Consider the following 24,688-nt stretch of genomic DNA (forward strand, 5'->3'; position numbering starts at 1 on the left):
GCAGAGACAATTTTCGAATTATTTGCCCTTTTTTTCCCTCTTAAAAGTGAGAGGGCGGCGTGTGTAATAATATTAAATAGGGAGTGGTTGAGCGGCGTCCCGGGCTAAAGGAGCCGCTGTCGGCCGGATCACCCAGCTAGGAGCCGCGATTCCGATCACTACGGTAAACCGGCATCTGTGTCACAGCCACCCACGTGACCTGAGGATGTCACGTGACTGTGTGACGTCAGGCGGTCACATGTGATTTATCCATTACCGTATTATTCCCTGCGACGGAAATCCAGAAGCGTAATCATGTCGGAGCGTAAAGTTCTAAATGTAAGTTTGGTGCTGTGAGAATGAGGGTAGCGGCCCTGCAGTTCGGCACACGAGCGCCATGTCATACAGTGAAAGGGACTCTCCAGTGGCCGATTAGGACATGATGAGCGTTTGTGCTGTGTGATGGTGTCTACATCACTGTATGAGGGCAATTTACTGTTTGCTCGTTCATCTCTCCTGGGGTGGCATCACTGCCCTGTACTGGGTGAAAGTGGGTTTCCCACAATTTACATTTGCCAACTAATCCCATCATATAGACCCACTGGTGGACAGGCGGGAAGTCCCCCAACAAGGATATGTGCACAATCCAGTCAGGTGGGAGGTGTGGAGAAGTTCATCTATTGGCAGAAAACTGCCATACAAAAGTTGCAAATTTCAACACTAGTATCAATTGTGCAAATATTTGAGACTTTCCGTACTTCTGGAAAGCAGATATGGCTTGCTTGCTGGGGGGTGCATGGCTCCTAGATGGGGTAATTTTATTTTATGGCCCAGGGACAGGCAAAAGATGTGACAATTTATTAAAAGGTCTGCGCCTCTTCTAACACCATGTAGGATAAGCAGCACAAGGATCTGTACATCAGCTGGTGCCACTGGCGGGACGGAAGCTGGGACCAGTGCCCCTCATGACGGGATTCTGGCCTGTATATTACTTTGCACAACCAAGATCTTTCAGAGATAAATACTAACGTCTACTTTTCTTTTTCATTGTTAGAAATATTATCCCCCGGATTTTGATCCATCTAAGATCCCGAAATTAAAACTTCCTAAAGACCGTCAGTATGTGGTGCGTCTAATGGCTCCATTCAACATGAGGTAAGTACGTGGGACAGGTGTAACCATTCTGTGGTATCTCTAAGGAAGATTTCTTTTACACTGAACCGCTGTCGCTGACAGGAGTTCTACAGTGGTATGGTTCTATGTCTTAGTATAGCGTACAGTGTTAAAGAGGACCTCTCTCCACAAAATGCAATGCACTCTGCAAGCAGCGAGTTAACTCTTTCAGCCCCGGAGGTTTTTTGGTTTTTGCATTTGCGTTTTTCCTCCCTGCCTTTCTGGGGCCGTAACTTTTATTTTATTTTACGGTTAGCATAGCCTTATGAGGGCTTGTTTTTGTAGGATAAGTTGCACTTTCTAATTCCACCACTTAATATTACGTACAATATAGTGAGGAGCTGGAAAATTCCAAATCTGCAACAGTTTTATGGGCTTTGTTTTTACGGTTTGCCCTATACGGGAAAACTGACCAGTTACTTTTATTCTCCAGGTCAGTACGATTATGGCAGTACCACATATGTTTAGTTTTTCTTGCGTTCTTATACTGAAAAAAATAAATAAAAACCATCTTTAAAGTCCCGGCCAGTCGGGGAGGGGTTAAAAAGCAGGGGGAGCTCAGCAGATTGATGTATAGTTTTATGGGAAATCATTCAGCAAAACTATGTCTCTGCTTTTTCTCAACTTAAAGGGGTTGTCTCACCTCATACATTGGTGGCATATAGCTGGGATATGCCTAAAGTTTTCGGGGTCCCGTTCTGGAGATAGGTGTGAGTCCTAGACGTGGGACCTGCAGCAGTCTGACATATGGCATATCCCAGCCATATGCCACCAATATCTGAGGTGAGACAACCCCTTTAAGACCATCTCCTGAACAGTGACTGACAGGCATCTATGTATACAGTCTTATACAGAGAATGCTACCAATCACTAATAACACCTCCTCTGTGTACTGAGAGCTGTTCATGGAAGTGGTCTTAAAGGGGTTATCCCACAATTATCATATAGTACATGACAGTCTCTATCTAACAAACTTAGAACCAGCCCTGTACCTCCCATGGATCCAGAGATCAATTGTCAGAAACGAGTGAATGAACAAACACTAATCCTCAATAACTGGCCCGATTATTGGTCCGTGTAAAAAAAAAAAAACTAACAAAAATAAAAAACACATAACTTCCCAATTCATTTTCACCTTTAAGGATCAGGCCATTTTTTACAATTCTGACCAGTGTCACTTTATGTGTTGATAACTTTAAAACGCTTTGACTTATCCAGGCCATTCTGAGATTGTTTTTTCGACACATATTGTACTTCATGACACTGGTAAAATGGAGTAAAAATAATTCATTTTTATTTATAAAAAAAATACAAAATTTGCCAGAAATTTGGAAAAATTTTCAAATTTCCAAGTTTCAATTTCTCTACTACTATAATACATAAATAGTTATTACTTTACATTCCTCATATGTCTACTTCATGTTTGGATCGTTTTGGGAATGACCTTTTATTTTTTGGGGACGTTACAAGGCTTAGAAGTTTAGAAGCAAATCTTAAAATTTTTCAGAAATTTTCAAAAACCACTTTTTAAGGACCAATTCAGGTCTGAAGTCACTTTGTGAAGCTTACATAATAGAAGCCACCCCTCAAGGTATTCAAAACTGATTTTTACAAACGTCGTTAACCCTTTAGGTGTTCAACAAGAGTAATGGCAAATGGAGATAAAATTTACGAATTTCGAATTTTTTGGAAATTTTCCATTGTAATCAATTTTTTCCAGTAAAAAAGAAAGGGTTAACAGCCAAACAAAACTCTATATTTATTGCCCTGATTCTGTAGTTTGCAGAAACACCCCATATGTGGTTGTAAACTACTGTACGGTCACACGGTAGGGCGTAGAGGGAAAGGAGCGCCGTGTGGTTTTTGGAAGGCAGATTTTGCTGGACTTGTTTATTTACACCATGTCCCATTTGAAGCCCCCCCGATGCACCCCTAGATTGGAAATTCCCAAAAAAGTGACCCCATCTAAGAAACTACACCCCTAAAGGTATTCAAAACTGATTTTACAAACTTTGTAAACCCTTTAGGTGTTCCACAAGAGTTATTGGCAAATCGAGATGAAATTTCAGAATTTAAATTTTTGGGCAAATTTTCAATTTATATCAATTTTTTCCAGTAACAAATCTAGGGTTAACAGCCAAACAAAACTCAATATTTATTGCTCTGATTCTGCAGTTTACAGAAACACCCCATATGTGGTCGTAAACTGCTGTACGGGCACACAGCAGGGTGCAGAAGGAAAGGAACGCCAATTGGTTTTTGGAAGGCAGATTTTGCTGGATTGCTTTTTAGACACCATGTCCCATTTGAAGCCCCCTGATGCACCCCTAGAGTAGAAACTCCAAAAAAGTGACCCCATTTTGGAAACTACGGGATAAGGTGGCAGTTTTGTTAGTACTATTTTAGGGTACATATGATTTTTGGTTGCTGTCTATATTATACTTTTTGTGAGGCAAAGTAGCAAAAAATTCTGAAATTTCATCTCCATTTGCCATTAACTATTGGAACACTTAAAGGGTTAACAAAGTTTGTAAAATCAGTTTTGAATACCTTGATGGGTGTAGTTTCTTAAATGGGGTCACTTTTTGGAGTTTCTACTCTAGGGGTGTATCGGGGGGGCTTCAAATGGGACATGGTGTCAAAAAACCAGTCCAGCAAAAACTGCCTTCCAGAAACCAAATGGCGTTCCTTTCCTTCTGCGCCCTGCATACAGCAGTTTACGACCACATATGGGGCATTTCTGAAAACTACAGAATCGGGGCAATAAATAATGAGTTTTGTTTGGCTGTTAACCCTTGCTATGTTACGGGGAAAAATTAAATAAAATGGAAAATTTTACAAAAAATAGCTGTTTTGGCACCGTTTTTCATTTTTTATTATTTACAATGTTCTTCTGACAGGTTAGATCATGTGCTATTTTTATAGAGCAGGTTGTTACGGACGTGGCGATACCTAATATGTATACCTTTATTTTTTTTTTTTATTTTTTTTTTATTTATTTAAGTTTTACACAATAATTTCATTTTTTAAACAAAAAGAAATCATGTTGTAGTGTCTCCATGGTCTGAGAGCCATAGTTTTTTAAGTTTTTAGGCGATTGTCTCAGGTTGGGTATCATTTTTGCGGGATGAGATGACGGTTAGATTGGCACTATTTTGGGGTGCATATGACTTTGATCGCTTGCTATTACACTTTTTGTGATGTAAGGTAACAAAAAAAATAGCTTTTTTGACACCGTTTTTATTTAATTTTTTTTTACAATGTTCACCTGAGGGGTTAGGTCATGTGGTATTTTTATATAGCAGGTTCTCACGGACGTGGCAATATCTAATATGTTTACTTTTTATTTATTTATTTATTTAGGTTTTACACAATAATATCATTAAAAAAAAAAAACGTTTTAGTGTCTCCATAGTCTAAGAGCCATATTTTTTTTTTCTTTTTTGGCGATTGTCTTATGTAGGGTATCATTTTTTGCGGGATGATGTGACGGTTACATTGGCACCATTGTGGGGGGCATACGCCTTTTTGATCACTTGGTGTTGCACTTTTAGTGATGTAAGGTGACAAAGCAAATGTTTTTTTAGCACAGTTTTTATTTTATTTTTTGGACAGCGTTTACCTGAGGGGTTATGTCATATGATATTTTTATAGAGCCGGTCGTTATGGACGTGGCGATACCTAATATGTATACTTTCTTAAATTTTTTTAAGTTTTACACAATAATATCATTTTTGAAACAAACAAAAAAAATCATGTTTTAGGGTCTCCATAGTCTGAGAGTCATAGTTTTTTCAGTTTTTGGGTGATTGTCTTAGGTAGGGTATAATTTTTGTGGGATGAGAGGACAGTTAGAATGACACTATTTTGGGGGGAATACGCCTTTTTGAGCGCTTGCTATCACACTTTTTGTGATGTAAGGTGACAAAAAATGTTTTTTTTTACACCGTTTTTTATGGTTCACCACAGGGTTTAGGTCATGTGGGATTTTTATAGAGCAGGTTCTTACGGACGTGGCGATACCTAATAATATGTCTACTTTTTAAATATTTTTTTACGTTTAACATAAAAATTAATTTAAACCAAAAAAATCATGTTTTAGTCTGAGAGCCATATATTATTATTTTTTTTTTTTTTTTTTTTGGGCCATTGTCTAATGTAGCGGCTCATTTTTTGCGGGATGACTTTTTTGATCACTTTTATTACCTTTTTTGGGAAGTAAGGTGGGCAAAATTTCAATTTCATCATCGTTTTTATTTATTTTTTATGGCGTTCACCATGCCTTTAGCAGAAGTCTGATCAGCACCATGGACAGCCGGAAGCCTGTGAAGGCGTCCGGTTGCCATGGTAACCATCACTCGCTGCCACAACAGAGCAGCGGGTGACGGGGAGGGAGGGCCCCTTCCCTCTGTGATCCCATCAAAAATCGGGGGCTGAAAAGGCACAGCAGCCCCCGATGGGAGAGGGAGCGCCCTCCCTGTTAACCTCTTCCATAAAGCGGTCCCTACGGACCACGGCATGGAAGGGGTTAAACTGTCATCTGTGTGATGATGTCAGCCGTTTCAAGCAAAGTGTCAGCAATGTGCTGACACTCTGCTAAAACCGCTCGGCCATCCTGAGAGAGGGGGCGGGCGGATGATCGCGCTGATTGATTTCAGCAGGCACCCAGTTCCGATCACCTCCCGCCGCGCGGAACTACACAGGACATACAGGTACGCCCTGTGTCCTTAAGTACCAGGACATCAGGGCGCACCTGTACGCCCTGTGTCCGTTACGGGTTAACAGTGACTTATCACGGTGGGCACCCCTTTAACAGTGGCTTCTATGGTGACCGCCCCTTTAACAGTGATGGCCCCTTTAACATTGACTTTCACAGTGGCCGCCCCTTTCAGGGCTCCAGATGGCGACTTAGAATTGCTAAATGGCGACAAGACTTTGTAGTCTTGTCGCCATTTTCGCCTAGACCCTCCGCTGCTCTGCCGCTTTCACATTAAACTGACATGGCACGCGCTGCTGTCAGCGTGTGCCATGTTCTTCTCAACAGCACAGGGGAGAAGGAGGCAGTCCCTCCCCCCTGCACCACTGCCACCAATGGGCTGATAGAAGCGAGGAGGAGGGGAGGGGCTGTGGCCACTGCTCCACCAATGAATATAGTTTATGCTTAATACAAACACAGGCTGCGCTGCGGGTGCCGGCCATATCCCATACCCGGCACCCAGCCTCTATGACTGTGTGCTGCGATCCGCTGCTATTAACCCCTCAGATGCCGCACCTGAGGGCTCTCCCACCCCCACATACCTCTCGGACCTCGCCGCCACATCCGCAGCGCCTCATGCACTTGCGACAGTTATGCGTAGGACTGAGCACAGACAGTAGGTCACTAGCAACGCATTTGTGCCAGTGTAGGAAATGTATGAATCTAAATGTCTGTGTATTAAAGTAGGACTAGTCAGAACTGCCGCCCAGACTGCGGGACCACTCCAGGGGTCAAGTCCCCCCCCTCTCAAAAAAAAGGAAAGGAAAGGATCTTTTTGCAAAGGATGGCCAGAACCTGATCATCTTCTGATGACACTGAGACCGGCTGCTCTGTCTGAATATATAGCAGGGGACACACATGGAGTCTGATGATGGCAAATGCTGGGGGACACATGTCTGATGATGGCAAATGCCATGGGGCGCTGATCTGATGGCACTGGCTCACATGTCCTATTCAGACATACAGTCTTGTGAAAAAATTAGGACACCCTTTGAAAGCATGTGGTTTTTTGTAACATTTTTAATAAATGGTTATTTCATCTCCGTTTCAACAATACAGAGAGATTAAAGTAATCCGACTAAACAAAGAAAACTGAAGAAAAGTCTTTTCAAGATCTTCTGTAAATGTCATTCTACAAAAATGCCTATTCTAACTGAGGAAAAAGATAGGACACCCTTGCCCCTAATAGCGAGTGTTACCTCCTTTGGCTGAAATAACTGCAGTGAGACGGTTCTTGTAGCCATCTACCAGTCTTCGACATCGGTCTGAGGAAATTTTACCCCACTCCTCAATGCAGAACTTTTTCAGCTGTGAGATGTTTGAGGGGTTTCTTGCACGTACAGCCCTTTTCAAGTCACCCCACAGCATCTCAATGGGATTCAAATCTGGACTTTGACTTGGCCATTCCAGGACTCTCCATTTCTTCTTTTTCAGCCAATCTTTGGTTGATTTACTAGTATGTTTTGGGTCATTGTCATGTTGCATGGTCCAGTTCCGCTTCAGCTTTAATTTTCTAACTGATGGTCTCACATGTTCTTCAAGCACCTTCTGATACACAGTAGAATTCATCGTGGATTCTATGATGGTGAGCTGACCAGGTCCTGCTGCAGCAAAGCAGCCCCAAACCATGACACTTCCACCTCCATGCTTCACAGTTGGTATGAGGTTCTTTTCTTGGAATGCTGTGTTTGGTTTACGCCAAACATGTCCTCTGCTGTTGTGTCCAAATAATTCAATTTTGGACTCATCTGTCCAAAGAACATTATTCCAGAAGTCCTGGTCTTTGTCAACTTTATCGCTGGCAAATGTCAGTCTGGCCTCGATGTTTCTCTTGGAAAGCAAAGGTTTCCTCCTTGCACACCTCCCATGCAAGTTAAACTTGTACAGTCTCTTTCTGATTGTAGAGGCATGTACTTCTACATCAACAGTAGCCAGAGCCTGCTGTAGTTCTCGAGATGACACTTTAGGGTTTTTGGATACCTCTTTTAGCATCTTGCGGTCTGCTCTTGGGGTGAACTTGCTGGGGCGACCAGTCCTGGGCATGTTGGCAGTTGTTTTGAAAGCCCTCCACTTGTAGACTATCTTCCGGACAGTGGAATGGCTGATTTCAAAATCTTTTGAGATCTTTTTAAATCCCTTCCCAGACTCATAGGCTGCTACAATCTTTTTTCTGAAGTCCTCTGACAGCTCTTTTGCTCTCACCATGGTGCTCACTCTCACTTCAACAGTCAGGAGCACACCAAACTAAATGTCTGAGGTTTAAATAGGGCAAGCCTCATTCAACATGCAGAGTAACGATCTACTAATTATGTGCACCTGGTGTGATATACCTGTGTGAGATCTGAGCCAATTTAAGAGGGAATACATGTGAGGGTGTCCTATCTTTTTCCTCAGTTAGAATAGGCATTTTTGTAGAATGACATTTACAGAAGATCTTGAAAAGACTTTTCTTCAGTTTTCTTTGTTTAGTTGGATTACTTTAATCTCTCTGTATTGTTGAAACGGAGATGAAATAACCATTTATTAAAAATGTTACAAAAAACCACATGCTTTCAAAGGGTGTCCTAATTTTTTCACATGACTGTATGTCCCCCAGCAGTGAGCCAGTGCCATCAGATCAGTGCCCCATGGCATTTGCCATCATCAGACAGTCTGATAGATGATGGCAAATGCCCTGGGTCTTATGGCACTGTCTCTGGGTCACAGGGGGACATGTATGATGATGATGGCAAATGCCATGGGGCTGATGGCACTGGCTCTGGGCCAAGTTTTGTAATTTGTATTTTTTGTATACATACAGAAGAAAATAATATATCGCATATCGCACATGCTTCAAATTATATCGCAATATAGATTTTAGGCCATATAGCCCACCCCTATTTCGCAGAAAATTCAGTGCAACATAAAACATAAACAAAAACTGGAATTTGCGCTATATGTCTGTTCAGACATAATTCATCTCTCTTATATTATAAGCTCCCCTTATATATAATTTACTTACAGTTCTGAAGACTCAGGGGTGCTTTGCAGGCTTGGCCTCAGGGGTGCTTTGCAGGCTTGGCCTCAGGGGTGCTGCCTGTCTTGGCCGGGCAGGAGGAGTGTGGGAGACTGTGAGGCCTTTTTTCTCCAAGCTGCTCCGGAAAAAATAATATATTTTTCATTATACCTCAGGTCAGACCACCAATCAGACCCCCATTGTTAATCAGACCTCAGCTAACAGCCCCAATAAGATCCCCAATGCTAATAAGACCTCAGATAACACCTCAGCTCAGACCCCAATATGAATGACCCCCAATCAGACCTCAGATAAGAGCCCCATGCCTTATAGCAGCCCCCAATAGCCTCGCCATCGCCCCCCCACCCCAGTGCCTCTCGCCATCGGCCCCCCACCCCAGTGCCTCTCGCCATCGGCCCCCCACCCCAGTGCCTCTCGCCATCGGCCCCCCACCCCAGTGCCTCTCGCCATCGGCCCCCCACCCCAGTGCCTCTCGCCATCGGCCCCCCACCCCAGTGCCTCTCGCCATCGGCCCCCCACCCCAGTGCCTCTCGCCATCGGCCCCCCAGTATTAAAATCATTGGTGGGCAGTGACGTCACCACAGGTCCTTTTCCTGTGCACAGCGAAGATGAAGACAGAAGAGAAGACGGGCTGCGTGAGCAAGTGGATTAAGGTGAGTTAAAAAATATATATATATTTTTTTTTAACCCCTCCAGCCCTATTGTACTATGCATTCTGTATTAAGAATGCTACTATTTTCCCTTATAACCATGTTATAAGGGAAAATAATAATGATCGGGTCCCCATCCTGATCGTCTCCTAGCAACCGTGTGTGAAAATCGCACCGCATCCGCATTTGCTTGCAGATGCTTGCGATTTTCACGCAGCTCCATTCACTTCTATGGGGCCTGCGTTGTGTGAAAAACGCCCAAAATAAAGCATGCTGCGATTTTCACGCAACGCACGAATGATGTGTGAAAATCGCCGCTCATGTGCACAGCCCCATAGAAATGAATGGGTCCGGATTCAGTGCGGGTGCAATGCGTTCACCTCACGCATTGCACCCGCGCGGAAATCTCGCCCGTGTGAAAGGGGCCTTAGTTTAAATCGCCCCCTTGCCCAATTTTACATATAAAATATATAAGCAATACAAAAAATTACATATCAACATGCCCGAAAAAGTGTGAACTATTAAAATATTTAAAAATATCTCCTATGCGGTGAACGCCATAACAGAAAAATAAATAAAAACGTGCAATTTGGCATTTTTTTTGTCACCTTCTCCCGACAAAAATGAGGTTAGGACTGTTCTATTATGGTCCAGACGTTCCATAAAATCTGGAATGCACGCGGCTTTTTTGGCTTTTAATATTTTTAACGTGGTATCGAGTATCGCAATACTTTTTTATGGTATCAAAATAGTCAAAATTTTGGTATCGTGACAACCCTAGGTAAGACATGTGTTTTTTTTCTTTTTTATATACCGTAATTATATGAGTTCTAAATAGGCTCCTAAATTTTTCAGGTTATGAGCCAATGGCTCCTTGATATTTAGTGATGGCCCCTTTAACAGTGACTTTCGCGGTGGCCGCCCCTTTAACAGTGACTTTTACGGAGGCCGCCCCTTTAAGTCCCCTTTCACACGAATGAGTTTTCTGCACGGGTGAAATGCCTGACATGAACGCATTGCATCCGCACTGAATCCGGACTCCTTCATTTCAATGGGTCAGTGTACATGAGTGTTTTTTTTCACGCGTGGTTATAAGGGAAAATAATAGCATTCTAAAAACAGAATGCTTAGTAGGTGATCAATTGAGGGTTAAAAAAAAAAATAATAATTAACTCTCCTTCTCCTCTTCGCGTTCGCGTAGTTCCCGGTCTCTTCTTTAATGATGAACTACCGGCTAGGACCTGTGGTGACGTCAGATCACATGCTCCAATCACATGGTCCATCACCACGGTGATGGACCATGTGATTGGAGCATGTGATCTGACGTCACCAAAGGTCCTTTAGCCCACAGCTCATCAGTAAAGAAGTAAAGAAGAGACCGGGAACTACGCGAACAAGAGGAGAAGGTGAGTTAATTTTTTATTTTTTTTTTAACCCTCAATTGATCACCTACTAAGCATTCTGTTTTCAGAATGCTATTATTTTCCCTTATAACCATGTTATAAGGGAAAATAATAACATCTACACAACACCGAACCCAAACCTGAACTTCTGTGAAGAAGTTCGGGTCTGGGTACCACAGTCGGTTTTTTATCACGCGCGTGCAAAACACACTGCACCCGCGCGATAAAAACTGAACATCTGAACGCAATCGCAGTCAAAACTGACTGCAATTGCATTCCTACTCGCGCGGGTTTGCCGCAATACACCGGGACGCATCCGGACCTAATCCAGACACGCTCGTGTGAACCCAGCCTAATAGTTTGGACTTTTCGGACGTGGCAATATGTGATATGTTTTTTTATTTGTTTATATGTCAAATTGGGAAAGGGGGTGATTTATACTTTTTTTTTTTTACTTAAACTTTTATTTTTTATTTTTTTCCCTTAGGGGCTAGAACCTGGGATCTTTTCATCCCCTCTCCTATTCACTCTAATAGAGCTCTATTAGGGTGAATAGGACTTCACACTCTCCCTGCTGCCCTGTGCTTTGTGCAGGGAGCTTACCATGGCAACCAGGGCTTCAGTAGCGTCCTGGCTGCCATGGTAACCGATCGGAGCCCCAGGATTACACTGCTGGGGCTCCGATAAGAAACTGCCACCAATGAGGAGGGGACCCTGTCGCTACTGCCACAAATGATTTTAATACTGGGGGGGCGGGGCGCACTGCCGCACCAATGATAATTAACCTTTAATACAGGTAACGGCAGAAGAATCACAGAGCTGGGAGCTGCGATCAGCGGCAGTTAACCCCTTAGGTGCCGCACCTCTATCAATTCAGACCTGCAGTTTGCTGCGTTTCCGGGTCATTCGGGTCTCCGGTGACCCGATAACCCGGAATAGGATGGTGATCCGTGGTGTGATAATACACCACCAATCACCATCCTTAGATCCTGAGAGGTGGCGGTGCCATCATCTCTCAGGATCGCTTCCTATTGGCTGGACAGGCGGGCGGGGGTTAACTTCCCCCAGCTCTGCTCTCCTCCTTCACACTGCTTCCGTGGAGAGAGGAGCCCGTCGTCCATCAGTGAGCCCATCACCCCCACGTGAGCCAACAAAATTTGCAGGGACAGGTTTTAGGGAAAGATTAGATTAGGCAGGGAGACTTCAGGGGAAATTTTTCTTTTTTCAGCTTTACCCTGATCGAGTGTCTGGGGCTCGTACTAGTTTTACGGCCCACCAGATAAGTCCACCTGAGCCCCCTACCGGTGAACTTGTCTGGTGTACCCCAGAGGATTTTGAGCCCGTGATTCCTGATTTTGTTGGCCAATCAGGAATACAGATTTCCACAGTGGGCTTCATTGAATATGATTTATTTTTTTCAGTGACTACTTTGTGGAGCAAACGAACTTGTTCGCCCAACAGTTTATTGCTCAACACCCAGGCTCCTTTTTGACTAGGTCCGGTGGCTGGACTCCGGTCAGTGCAGCCGAGATGAGGACGTTTTGGGGCCTCGTGCTGCACATGGGCCTAGTCAAGAAATCTAGTGTCAGGCAATACTGGAGTGGGGACGTCCTCTACCAGACCCCACTCTACTGTATGGCCATGACACGTTCCCGTTTTGAGGCCATTCGGAAATGCCTGCATTATGCAGATAATGCAGCATGTCCCCCCACCCCTTCCCTTCCCGAGGTGATCCTGCCTATGACCGCCTGTACAAAATCAGGCCGGTCATCAATCACTTCGGAACCAAATTTTTGGAGGCCTGGAAGGGAGGTCACTGTTGATGAGTCTCTCATTGCTTTCAAGGGGAGACTCATTTTCCGCCAGTATGTTCCCTCTAAGCGGGCGAGGTATGGCATGAAGATGTACAAACTTTGTGAGAGTACCTCAGGGTCCACTTACAAGTTTCGTGTGTACGAGGGGCGAGATTCCCGTATTGAACCCCCAGAATGTCCTCCCACTCTGGGTGTTAGCGGGAAACTTGTGTGGGACCTTATGCACCCAATGCTAGATAAGGGTTACCACCTGTACGTGGATAACTTTTATACTAGTATCCCCTTGTTCCAGTCCCTCGCCACCAGATCCACGTCCGCTTGTGGGACCGTGTGGAAAAATCAACGCGGCCTCCTCCCCACCCCCTCCAGGTACCTATCCCCAGGGGTGAGACCTTTGCCCTTGTTGATGGTCAGATATAAGGACAAGAGGGATGTCCTTGTACTGTCCAAAATTCACGGTAACGGCATCACCCCGTCCCTGTGCGAGGTACCGTGGCAACGGTCCTCAAGCCCGATTGTATCGTGGACCACTGAGGAAGGGAGAGTGAATCTACCCGTAACGCGTATGGTGAAACAAGTGATGTACCTGCATTGAAAAGCCTCCGATAATACTGTATGGCTATACAGAAGAAAATTTCTACAGTAAAGGATTAACTATTCTTAGATAGAAAAAATTGGATTGGCTCACCCTCCAAAAAATATGGAATGGGTGCTACCCCTAAAAAAAGATATCCCCAATCTTTTAAGGTATATGAATCTATTCAGCTAGATTAACTATTCTTATCGTCAAAAGCTGCACCAAAGGAAATTGCGGAACAGAGTGGCAACTCCCGCGATCTTTGGAACTCCCGCAAAATTTAAACCAGCTTGCTGTATGGAGCGACTGAATAAGCCGGCAAATATTTAAAGCTCCATTGAAGCAATAGGGAGACAACAGACGCTAGACGGTAAGCCAAACATCGATTTAAAGTTTTCTTAGATTCAAAGCTCATATCGAGCTTAAAAGGATATGCTATAAGAGACTTTTCACATTATCAGGATTCCTGTGGACACTTTATGAACATATTGCGCTCCCAGTAAATTTTTCCAAATTGGGATAGAGTGCTAGAAGATAATACCCCCTCTTTCCCAAATAACAGCATATACTTGAAGTTTTTTGGTGTGATATATATTATTGAATTTATCGACACTATTGAGTGGTATCGAATATTCTATCGAATATTACAACATTGAATTTTCTACCATTCAATTTATCGAATATTTCTATCGAATATATTTTTATCGAATATAGTATTGATCATATCTACCACAATATATGTGATTGTAATGTATATTATTGCTACATTGTTCTTATACATTTTATTACTTGTATTTTATGGGGATTTAATAAATATTTTCTGCACATGTCAATTTGGTTGCCAAGTGTATGAGTGCTTGCTCATTTTCCTATTACTACAGTATATGGGAGGAGTTGATCTCTCTGATCAAGTCCTCAAGCCATATAACGCCATGCGCAAAACCCGGGCATGGTACAAAAAAGTTGCGGTCTACTTGGTACAGGTTGCCTTGTACAACTCTTTTTTGTGTTGTCCCGGAGCGCTGGCAACACAGGGAAATTCCTGCAGTTCTATGAGGCAGTCCTCAAGGCCCTGATCTTTTCTGACCGGGAAAGAGCAGGCCGGAGTACCTCGGGAACTGGAGGCGCCCGGATTGTCCCTGGCCAACACTTTCCAGGTGTGGTCCCCCATACTGGAAAAAAGGGACGGTCCCAAAAAAAGTGCAGAGTGTGTCACAGGAGGGGGATACGGAAAAATTGCTTTTTTTTTTTTGTCACCTTACATCACAAAAAGTGTAATAGCAAGCGATCAAAAAGTCATATGCACCCCAAAATAGTGCCAATAAAACCGTCCTCTCATCCCGCAAAAAATGAGCCCCTACCTAAGACAATCGGCTAAAAACGAAAAAAAAAAACGGACTCTCAGACTATGGAGATACTAAAATGTTTTTTTTTTGTCAAAAAAAAACAAACTGTGCTAAAACAGCTATTTTTGCCAAGTTTTCCATTTTAATAAATTTTTCCCATTAACAAAGCAAGGGTTAACAGTCAAACAAAACTCTATATATATTGCCCAGATTCTGTAGTTTTCAGAAACGCCCCATATGTGGTTGTTAAATGCTGTATGGCCAAACGGCAGGGCGCACAAGGAAAGGAGCGCCATATGGTTTTTGGAAGGCAGATTTTGCTGGACTGGTTTTTTGACACCATGTCCCATTTGAAGCCCCCCTGATGCACCCCTGGAGTAGAAACTCCATAAAAGTGACCCTATCTAAGAAACTACGGATCTGTTTTCCACTCAGCAGATGGTAAGGAGGTAAAAATGTTGATATTCTCTAGCGTACGCGGGGACAGTGGTGTTACAGAGTCCAGATTCCTCCCAATCTGGACTCTGTGAGGAATCTGGACTCTGTAACACCACTGTCCCTGCGTACGCTAGAGAATATCTACATTTTTACCTCCTTACCATCTGCTGAGTGGGAAACAGATCCGTCCCACACATGAACAAGTGCTCGCTATAGAACTGCCTGGAGTGAGACCGATCCACCTCTATTCTGACTGGTATAAGCCAGGACCTGAGCACGAGGGACGCCGAGGTAGCGGAGATCAGAGGAGATAGCCGCACTTCGATTTGGAGGTAAGGGAATAGTATAGCTCAAAACAGGTGGGACGCCACCTAGAGCTGAATTCCCAAATAACTCAAATTGCAACTAGTGGACTATATTGCACAGAGTTACGATTATGATACAGTGACATTATTAGGCGCTGAAACGTATGGTGTGGACATATACAGCACCTACCATTTACATTAAATACCCGAACTGAGACCAGCTGATCTTCTGATAAAGTTAAAACAGCATGTTACAATAACAGTATATGGCGATTTATTTTAATCGAACTACCCAGTTCTGATTGTGGTGGATATTGTCTATGCTCTTATGCTGCTAAGCCTATGTGATTAATTAGTGATTTCATGCCTTAGTGATATTAACTACTATTTCGTCATTTTTGTGATGTTTTAATATATTAGTATATGGCTATTAATTTATCATGTGTCATCTATGACTTTTTAATTAACATTGTGATTTATGGAATATTGTATTAATTGAATTTACCAAATTAAAATAGTGTGTTTAAGCAGTTCTCCAGGTATATGAGTGCCATATCTTTGATTACTATCAAAAATCATATGTACCCTAAAAATAGTCCCAACAAAACTGCCACCTTATCCCATAGTTTCCAAAATGGGAACACCTAAAGGGTTAACAAAGTTTGTAAAATCTGTTTTAATTACCTTGAGGGGTGTAGTTTCTAAAATGCGGTCATTTTTGGGTGGTTTCTATTATGTAAGCCTCACAAAGTGACTTCAGACCTGAACTGGTCCTTAACCACCTCCCGTCCGCCCATAGACTATAAACGTCCGGGAGGTGGTTCTCTATTTCTGAATGGACGTTCCAGAACGTCCGTTCAGAAACTGCAGCTGCACGCTAATCGTGCAGCTGCTGATCGGGTTGCCCGCTGTCAGTGACAGCAGGGCAACCCAGAGAGAAGGCAGGGACAGTGCCCAGGTGTCCCTGCCTTCTCGATCGCTGCATACACAGCGCTCACCGAGCGCTGTGTATGCAGAGCAGGAAGCGCCATGCGCTTCCTGTTCCGGCCCGGCGGCCGTGTGACTGCCGGGACCGGAGAGTGCAGGAGCTGTGTGAGGTCATCCACAGACCTCGATCAGCCCTGCACTGAGTCTGTACAGCGCTGTTTTGCGCTGTACAGCCTCTCTGGGGGGTGCATTTCTCCTGTAACTGGGGCTACTATGTCAGCCCCAGTTAAAGGAGAAATCAGCAGTGAAAAGAAAAAGTGAAGTAAATGTCCCCCAGAGGTCTTGTATGACCTTATGGGGGACGAAAAGTATAAAAAAAAATAAAGTGTTAAAAAAATAAAATAAAAAAAAGGTTTCACATGTAAAAAAAAAAAAAATCCCCTTAGACATGGTTTAGACTGGATATATGGGACTCACCACTTCTCAAATTTTGGGTTGGAGACCCAGCTGTCCTATCCATGGCCACTAGTGAATTTACTCCATACGAGGAGACAGACTCTACCACCGCTTTTGAAACACTCAATTATAATACGTGACACAATGGTAGTATGGAAGGAAACACGTAAGTTAGCAAAGAAATCATTCTTAGCTTTCAGGGTTATGAATTTATGGCATCACCCAGAATTCCCACAAGGGGATACAGATAAGATGTTTAAGGTTTGGAGAACAAAGGGTATCAAGACCTTGCTTGATCTTCTTCATATCCCGGAAAAAAGATACCTTACCTTTTCTGAATTTTGTCATAAATATAATCTAGATGGGTCACACATCCTCCCTTTTCAGCAAGTAGATCTCTTCTGCAAAGAAAGGTTGAGTGATGTAACGGGCGAATGTGCTGGGAACTCTTTAACCACCTCAGCCCCCAGTGCTTAAACACCCTGAAAGACCAGGCCACTTTTTACACTTCTGACTTACACTACTTTCACCGTTTATTGCTCGGTCATGCAACTTACCACCCAAATGAATTTTACCTCCTTTTCTTCTCACTAATAGAGCTTTCATTTGGTGGTATTTCATTGCTGCTGACATTTTTACTTTTTTTGTTATTAATCGAAATTTAACGATTTATTTGCAAAAAAATGACATTTTTCACTTTCAGTTGTAAAATTTTGCTAAAAAAATGAGATCCATATAGAAATTTTGCTCTAAATTTATAGTTCTACATGTCTTTGATAAAAAAAAAAAAATGTTTGGGTAAAAAAACAATGGTTTGGTTAAAAGTTATAGCGTTTACAAACTATGGTACAAAAATGTGAATTTCCGCTTTTTGAAGCAGCTCTGACTTTCTGAGCACCTGTCATGTTTCCTGAGGTTCTACAATGGCCAGACAGTACAAACACCCCACAAATGACCCCATTTCGGAAAGTACACACCCTTAGGTATTCGCTGATGGGCATAGTGAGTTCATAGAAATTTTTATTTTTTGTCACAAGTTAGCGGAAAATGATGATTTTTATTTTTTATTTTTTTTTCTTACAAAGTCTCATATTCCACTAACTTGTGACAAAAAATAAAAACTTCTATGAACTCACTATGCCCATCACGAAATACCTTGGGGTCTCTTCTTTCCAAAATGGGGTCACTTGTGGGGTAGTTATACTGCCCTGGCATTTTAGGGGCCCAAATGTGTGGTAAGGAGTTTGAAATCAAATTCTGTAAAAAATGACCTGTGAAATCCGAAAGGTGCTCTTTGGAATATGGGCCCCTTTGCCCACCTAGGCTGCAAAAAAGTGTCACACATGTGGTATCGCCGTATTCAGGAGAAGTTGGGGAATGTGTTTTGGGGTGTCATTTTACATATACCCTTGCTGGGTGAGAGAAATATCTTGGCAAAAGACAACTTTTCCCATTTTTTTATACAAAGTTGGCATTTGACCAAGATATTTCTCTCACCCAGCATGGGTATATGTAAAATGACACCCCAAAACACATTCCCCACCTTCTCCTGAGTACGGCGATACCAGATGTGTGACACTTTTTTGCAGCCTAGATGCGCAAAGGGGCCCAAATTCCTTTTAGGAGGGCATTTTTAGACATTTTGGATACCAGACTTCTTCTCACGCTTTGGGGCCCCTAGAATGCCAGGGCAGTATAAATACCCCACATGTGACCCCATTTTGGAAAGAAGACACCCCAAGGTATTCAATGAGGGGCATGGCGAGTTCATAGAAATTTTTTTTTTTTGGCACAAGTTAGCGGAAATTGATATTTTTAATTTTTTTCTCACAAAGTCTCCCGTTCCGCTAACTTGGGACAAAATTTCAATCTTTCATGGACTCAATATGCCCCTCACGGAATACCTGGGGGTGTCTTCTTTCCGAAATGGGGTCACATGTGGGGTATTTATACTGCCCTGGCATTCTAGGGGCCCTAAAGCGTGAGAAGAAGTCTGGAATATAAATGTCTAAAAAATTTTACGCATTTGGTTTCCGTGAGGAGTATGGTGAGTTCATGTGAGATTTTATTTTTTGACACAAGTTAGTGGAATATGAGACTTTGTAAGAAAAAAAAAAAAAAATTCCGCTAACTTGGGCCAAAAAAATGTCTGAATGGAGCCTTACAGAGGGGTGATCAATGACAGGGGGGTGATCAATGACAGGGGGGTGATCAATGACAGGGGGGTGATCAATGACAGGGGGGTGATCAGGGAGTCTATATGGGGTGATAACCACAGTCATTGATCACGCCCGTGTAAGGCTTCAATCAGACGTCTGTATGCGTTTTGCGGATCCGATCCATCTATCAGTGGATCCGTAAAAATCATGCGGACGTCTGAATGGAGCTTTACAGGGGGGTAATCAATGACAGGGGGGTGATCAGGGAGTCTATATGGGGTGATCACCACAGTCATTGATCACGCCCCTGTAAGGCTTCATTCAGACGTCCGAATGCATTTTGCGGATCCGATCCATCTATCAGTGCATCCGTAAAAATCATGCGGACATCTGAATGGAGCTTTACAGGGGGGTAATCAATGACAGGGGGGTGATCACCACAGTCATTGATCATGCCCCTGTAAGGCTTCATTCAGTTGTCCGGATGCGTTTTGCGGATCGGATCCATCTATCAGTGCATCCGTAAAAATCATGCGGACATCTGAATGGAGCTTTACAGGGGGGTAATCAATGACAGGGGGGTGATCACCACAGTCATTGATCATGCCCCTGTAAGGCTTCATTCAGACGTCCGGATGCGTTTTGCGGATCGGATCCATCTATCAGTGCATCCGTAAAAATCATGCGGACATCTGAATGGAGCTTTACAGGGGGGTAATCAATGACAGGGGGGTGATCACCACAGTCATTGATCATGCCCCTGTAAGGCTTCATTCAGACGTCCGGATGCGTTTTGCGGATCGGATCCATCTATCAGTGCATCCGTAAAAATCATGCGGACATCTGAATGGAGCTTTACAGGGGGGTGATCAGGGAGTCTATATGGGGTGATCACCACAGTCATTGATCATGCCCCTGTAAGGCTTCATTCAGACGTCCGGATGCGTTTTGCGGATCGGATCCATCTATCAGTGCATCCGTAAAAATCATGCGGACATCTGAATGGAGCTTTACAGGGGGGTGATCAGGGAGTCTATATGGGGTGATCACCACAGTCATTGATCATGCCCCTGTAAGGCTTCATTCAGACGTCCGGATGCGTTTTGCGGATCCGATCCATCTATCAGTGGATCCGTAAAAATCATGCGGACATCTGAATGGAGCTTTACAGGGGGGTGATCAGGGAGTCTATATGGGGTGATCACCACAGTCATTGATCATGCCCCTGTAAGGCTTCATTCAGACGTCCGGATGCGTTTTGCGGATCCGATCCATCTATCAGTGGATCCGTAAAAATCATGCGGACGTCTGAATGGAGCTTTACAGGGGGGTAATCAATGACAGGGGGGTAATCAATGACAGGGGGGTGATCAGGGAGTCTATATGGGGTGATCACCACAGTCATTGATCACGCCCCTGTAAGGCTTCATTCAGACGTCCGGATGCGTTTTGCGGATCCGATCCATCTATCAGTGGATCCGTAAAAATCATGCGGACATCTGAATGGAGCTTTACAGGGGGGTGATCAATGACAGGGGGGTAATCAATGACAGGGGGGTGATCAGGGAGTCTATATGGGGTGATCAGGGGCTAATAAGGGGTTAATAAGTGACGGGGGGGGGGGGTGTAGTGTAGTGTAGTGTAGTGGTGCTTGGTGCTACTTTACTGAGCTACCTGTGTCCTCTGGTGGTCGATCCAAACAAAGGGGACCACCAGAGGACCAGGTAGCAGGTATATTAGACGCTGTTATCAAAACAGCGTCTAATATACCTGTTAGGGGTTAAAAAAAACACATCTCCAGCCTGCCAGCGAACGATCGCCGCTGGCAGGCTGGAGATCAACTCTCTTACCTTCCGTTCCTGTGAGCGCGCGCGCCTGTGTGCGCGCGTTCACAGGAAATCTCGGCCATCGCGAGATGACGCGTATATGCGTGACTGTGCGCAGCGCTGCCACCTCCGGAACGCGATCCTGCGTTAGGCGGTCCGGAGGTGGTTAATATTCTCATTGGGAGCTGATAGTTCCAAACTTTCCATATCCCACATATATCAGGTGTTACGTGAATCGGGTAATAAAACATCAGCGCAAGTCCTTTTAAAAAAATGGGAGAGGAAACTCAATATAACAATAACGGCTGAGAAAATTCTGAAGGGTTGGCTTAGTGTGTAAGGCAGTGCCTTGCGAGACGTGGAGAGAGTCACACCTTCGGTTGATGCACTCGGCCATTTACGCTTTCAACTTTCCCAGGAAAACAGATAACCAAGCTTTCCTTACTGCCTGCCCGAAATGTGGATTAGATAAGGCAGACTTATCACATTGTGTATGGCTTTGTCCGCAGGTACAGATATTTTGGGAGCATATCAAGGGCTGGATTAAGGATATCTGGGGATATAGAATGGGACTAGTTCCTGAGATTCTGCTTTTCCATGATTTTGAAGATTCGCAGCACCCTCCTCCAATAATAGTAGATGCGGCCTTGGTGATATCCTTGCGCTGTTTATTACAGTGGTGGTTAAGACCAGAGGTACCCCGGCTCCAAGAGGTAAAAGCGCAGATGATACACTTTATGTATTTAGATAAGATTGACACGGAATCAAACAAGGATAAAAAAACTAAATGGTTTTTCAAGAGATGGAAAACCTTTATTGCAAATAGCTTTGCCCAGGTCGAAAATAAAAAGTATCATGCAATCATTCAAGTACACGGAATGGTATAGCCTAGAATCACTCAAGGGTACATTGGGGAAGCTGTCTATTGAATAACGTAGAGAGGTGGGGTGGAGGAGAGACGAAACAGAATAAGATGATGTCTAGCCAGACACAATTGATAAATTAAGAATAGCCAGCAGGAGATAAATTAAAGGAGGCGATTGTTGCAGATGTGACTCTGTTGGGTGGGAGGGTGGGGGGGAATGTTCTTATTGGAAAAAATTAAACTTTGTATCACCAATGTACTAAATTTGCAACCAAAAGCTTGTATTTTTGTGATGGTGAAACGAATAAAACAAATTAAAAAATATATATAAAAAATTCCCCAAGTAAGGAATAAAAAAAAAAGAAGTTAAAGGGACTCTGACACCACTTTCTAACCCCCCCTTTTAAAAGTATTATTATCTCCATGGCGCCCCTGTGATTTACCCTGTAAATTGGTTTATTTCCTTTTGTATTATTTCATGATTCTTTATTAATGATAGCCAATAGGGATTTAATCTAAAGGAAGACCTCCCTATTTGTTTATCCTGGGCCGGGCAAAATTCAAGGAGTATCTGTAGATGATCCGAGAGTGACCTAGTCTCGTACCTCATTCATGTTACATGTCGTACATATTTTTTATTAATCAATGCGTGGTCTATTCTGGACATAGATCTACCTGATTTACTAATACGCCTTTTTGATCACTTGGTGTTGCACTTTTTGTGATATAAGGTGACAAAAATGGCTTTTTTTGACAGTTATTTTTATTTTTTTTACGGTGTTTATTGGACTGGGTCGATTATGTGATATATTTATAGAGCCGACCGTCACGGACGCAACAATACAAAATGTGTCTTTTTTTTTCTATTTAAAGGGACTCTGTCACCACTTTCTAACCCCCCCTTTTAAAAGTATTGTTATCTCCATGGCGCCCCTGTGATTACAAAGGTGTTGTTAGAAGATAAATTCGCCGTCTCCTTTTGATAAAAAGAGCTTTTATCTAACCTGTCAATCTTCTTGATAAGGTGCCCAGGGCGTTTCTGTTGGTCTCAAGCTGCCGCCCGCCGCCGCCGCCGTTGGTGCCCAGCTCCTCCCCTGATGCTTTCAGCGCCGCCTGAATGTAATGAAATACGCCTCCGGCTCTCGCTCAGTGCCCCCTCCTCCTTTTCAAAGATCCCGCGCGTGCGCACAGGCCTGTGCCTTATGCGCCCGTGCGGACATTTACAATCAGCCTCATTGAGCGAAGTGCGCATGCGCACACTTCGCTCAACCTCCTCATCAGACGAGCACTGCAGCCGGCACGCGCGGGATCTTTGAAAAGGAGGAGGGGGCACTGAGCGAGAGCCGGAGGCGTATTTCATTACATTCAGGCGGCGCTGAAAGCATCAGGGGAGGAGCTGGGCACCAACGGCGGCGGGCGGCAGCTTGAGACCAACAGAAACGCCCTGGGCACCTTATCAAGAAGATTGACAGGTTAGATAAAAGCTCTTTTTATCAAAAGGAGACGGCGAATTTATCTTCTAACAACACCTTTGTAATCACAGGGGCGCCATGGAGATAACAATACTTTTAAAAGGGGGGGTTAGAAAGTGGTGACAGAGTCCCTTTAAATAGAAAAAAAAGACACATTTTGTATTGTTGCGTCCGTGACGGTCGGCTCTATAAATATATCACATAATCGACCCAGTCCAATAAACACCGTAAAAAAAATAAAAATAACTGTCAAAAAAAGCCATTTTTGTCACCTTATATCACAAAAAGTGCAACACCAAGTGATCAAAAAGGCGTATTAGTAAATCAGGTAGATCTATGTCCAGAATAGACCACGCATTGATTAATAAAAAATATGTACGACATGTAACATGAATGAGGTACGAGACTAGGTCACTCTCGGATCATCTACCGATACTCCTTGAATTTTGCCCGGCCCAGGATAAACAAATAGGGAGGTCTTCCTTTAGATTAAATCCCTATTGGCTATCATTAATAAAGAATCATGAAATAATACAAAAGGAAATAAACCAATTTTGGCTAGTTAATTATGGATCAGCAAAAATCCAAATGGTATGGGATACTTTTAAGGCCTATATGAGGGGTATAATGGTCAGTCATATTGCAAACTTGAGAAAGTAGTACGGGAAAAACGAGAAAAATTTAAAAGAACAAGCGTCCTCAGCTACACAATTCTTTTATATAAATAGGACAGAGGAAAATATGCAGAATACCGCACAAGCATACTCCAACTTCTTGCTGGATAAGGCACAACAGAGCCTATTTTTCAAAGGGCAAAAATACTTTACTGAATCAGGCCGTCCAGGGAAACTCTTATCTAGAGTGATCTCTAGCCAGGAATCCCCAAAAAATAAAGATAATATACGATTGCCCCATGGGAGGATTGTTAGGGGACATGACTCCATAGAGAAGGCCTTCCTTGATTACTTTTCAGACCTCTATAGAGCCGATTGTAGGATCACGGATGAATTGATAGATTCCTATCTTGATGGTATAGTCTTTCCTACTATCACTCTGGCGCAGAGGAGGGTACTTGAGGCCGATCTCTCTATCCAGGAGCTGGAAGGTGCAATTAAGCTATGTGCGGGTAACTCCACCCCCGGCTCAGACGGACTCCCATATGAATTCTATGTTAGATATGAAGAGGATGTTTTTCCTAGATTGTTGGAGGTCCTTGCTGAGTCGGTGGAGGAGGGGAACCTGCCAGGTTCAATGATGGAAGCGGTAATAATATTAATTCCAAAAAAAGGTAAGGACCCCATAGATATGGGATCCTATAGACCGATTTCGCTGTTGAACGCGGATGTAAAGCTCCTGGCGAGGATTTTGGCCACAAGACTTTCTGGGGTAATCGCCTCCGTTGTCCACCCGAACCAGAACGGTTTTATTCAAAACAAAGGTACACCTCATAACCTTCACCGGCTTTTTGCCAACATAGGCCCTTGGCGGGTCTTCCCGCTCCATCCTTTCTCTAGATGCCTCTAAGG

At 43.5% G+C, this 24,688-nt stretch overlaps 1 protein-coding gene across 2 annotated transcripts in view; it reads left to right on the forward strand.

The window, feature by feature from the left end:
- Positions 1 to 233: 233 nt before the first annotated feature.
- Positions 234 to 24,688, forward strand: part of YJU2 (YJU2 splicing factor homolog) — a 49,649-nt gene continuing 25,194 nt past the window's right edge. For both annotated transcript variants that reach the window (XM_040417735.1, XM_040417736.1), the window contains exons 1-2: positions 234 to 318; positions 1,034 to 1,134. In XM_040417735.1, coding sequence (XP_040273669.1) covers positions 295 to 318; positions 1,034 to 1,134 — 125 coding nt within the window. In that variant the 5' untranslated portion in view covers positions 234 to 294. The remainder of the gene's footprint in view (positions 319 to 1,033; positions 1,135 to 24,688) is intronic.

Source organism: Bufo bufo, chromosome 2 (assembly GCF_905171765.1).
Source record: "Bufo bufo chromosome 2, aBufBuf1.1, whole genome shotgun sequence".
Lineage (NCBI taxonomy): Eukaryota > Metazoa > Chordata > Amphibia > Anura > Bufonidae > Bufo > Bufo bufo.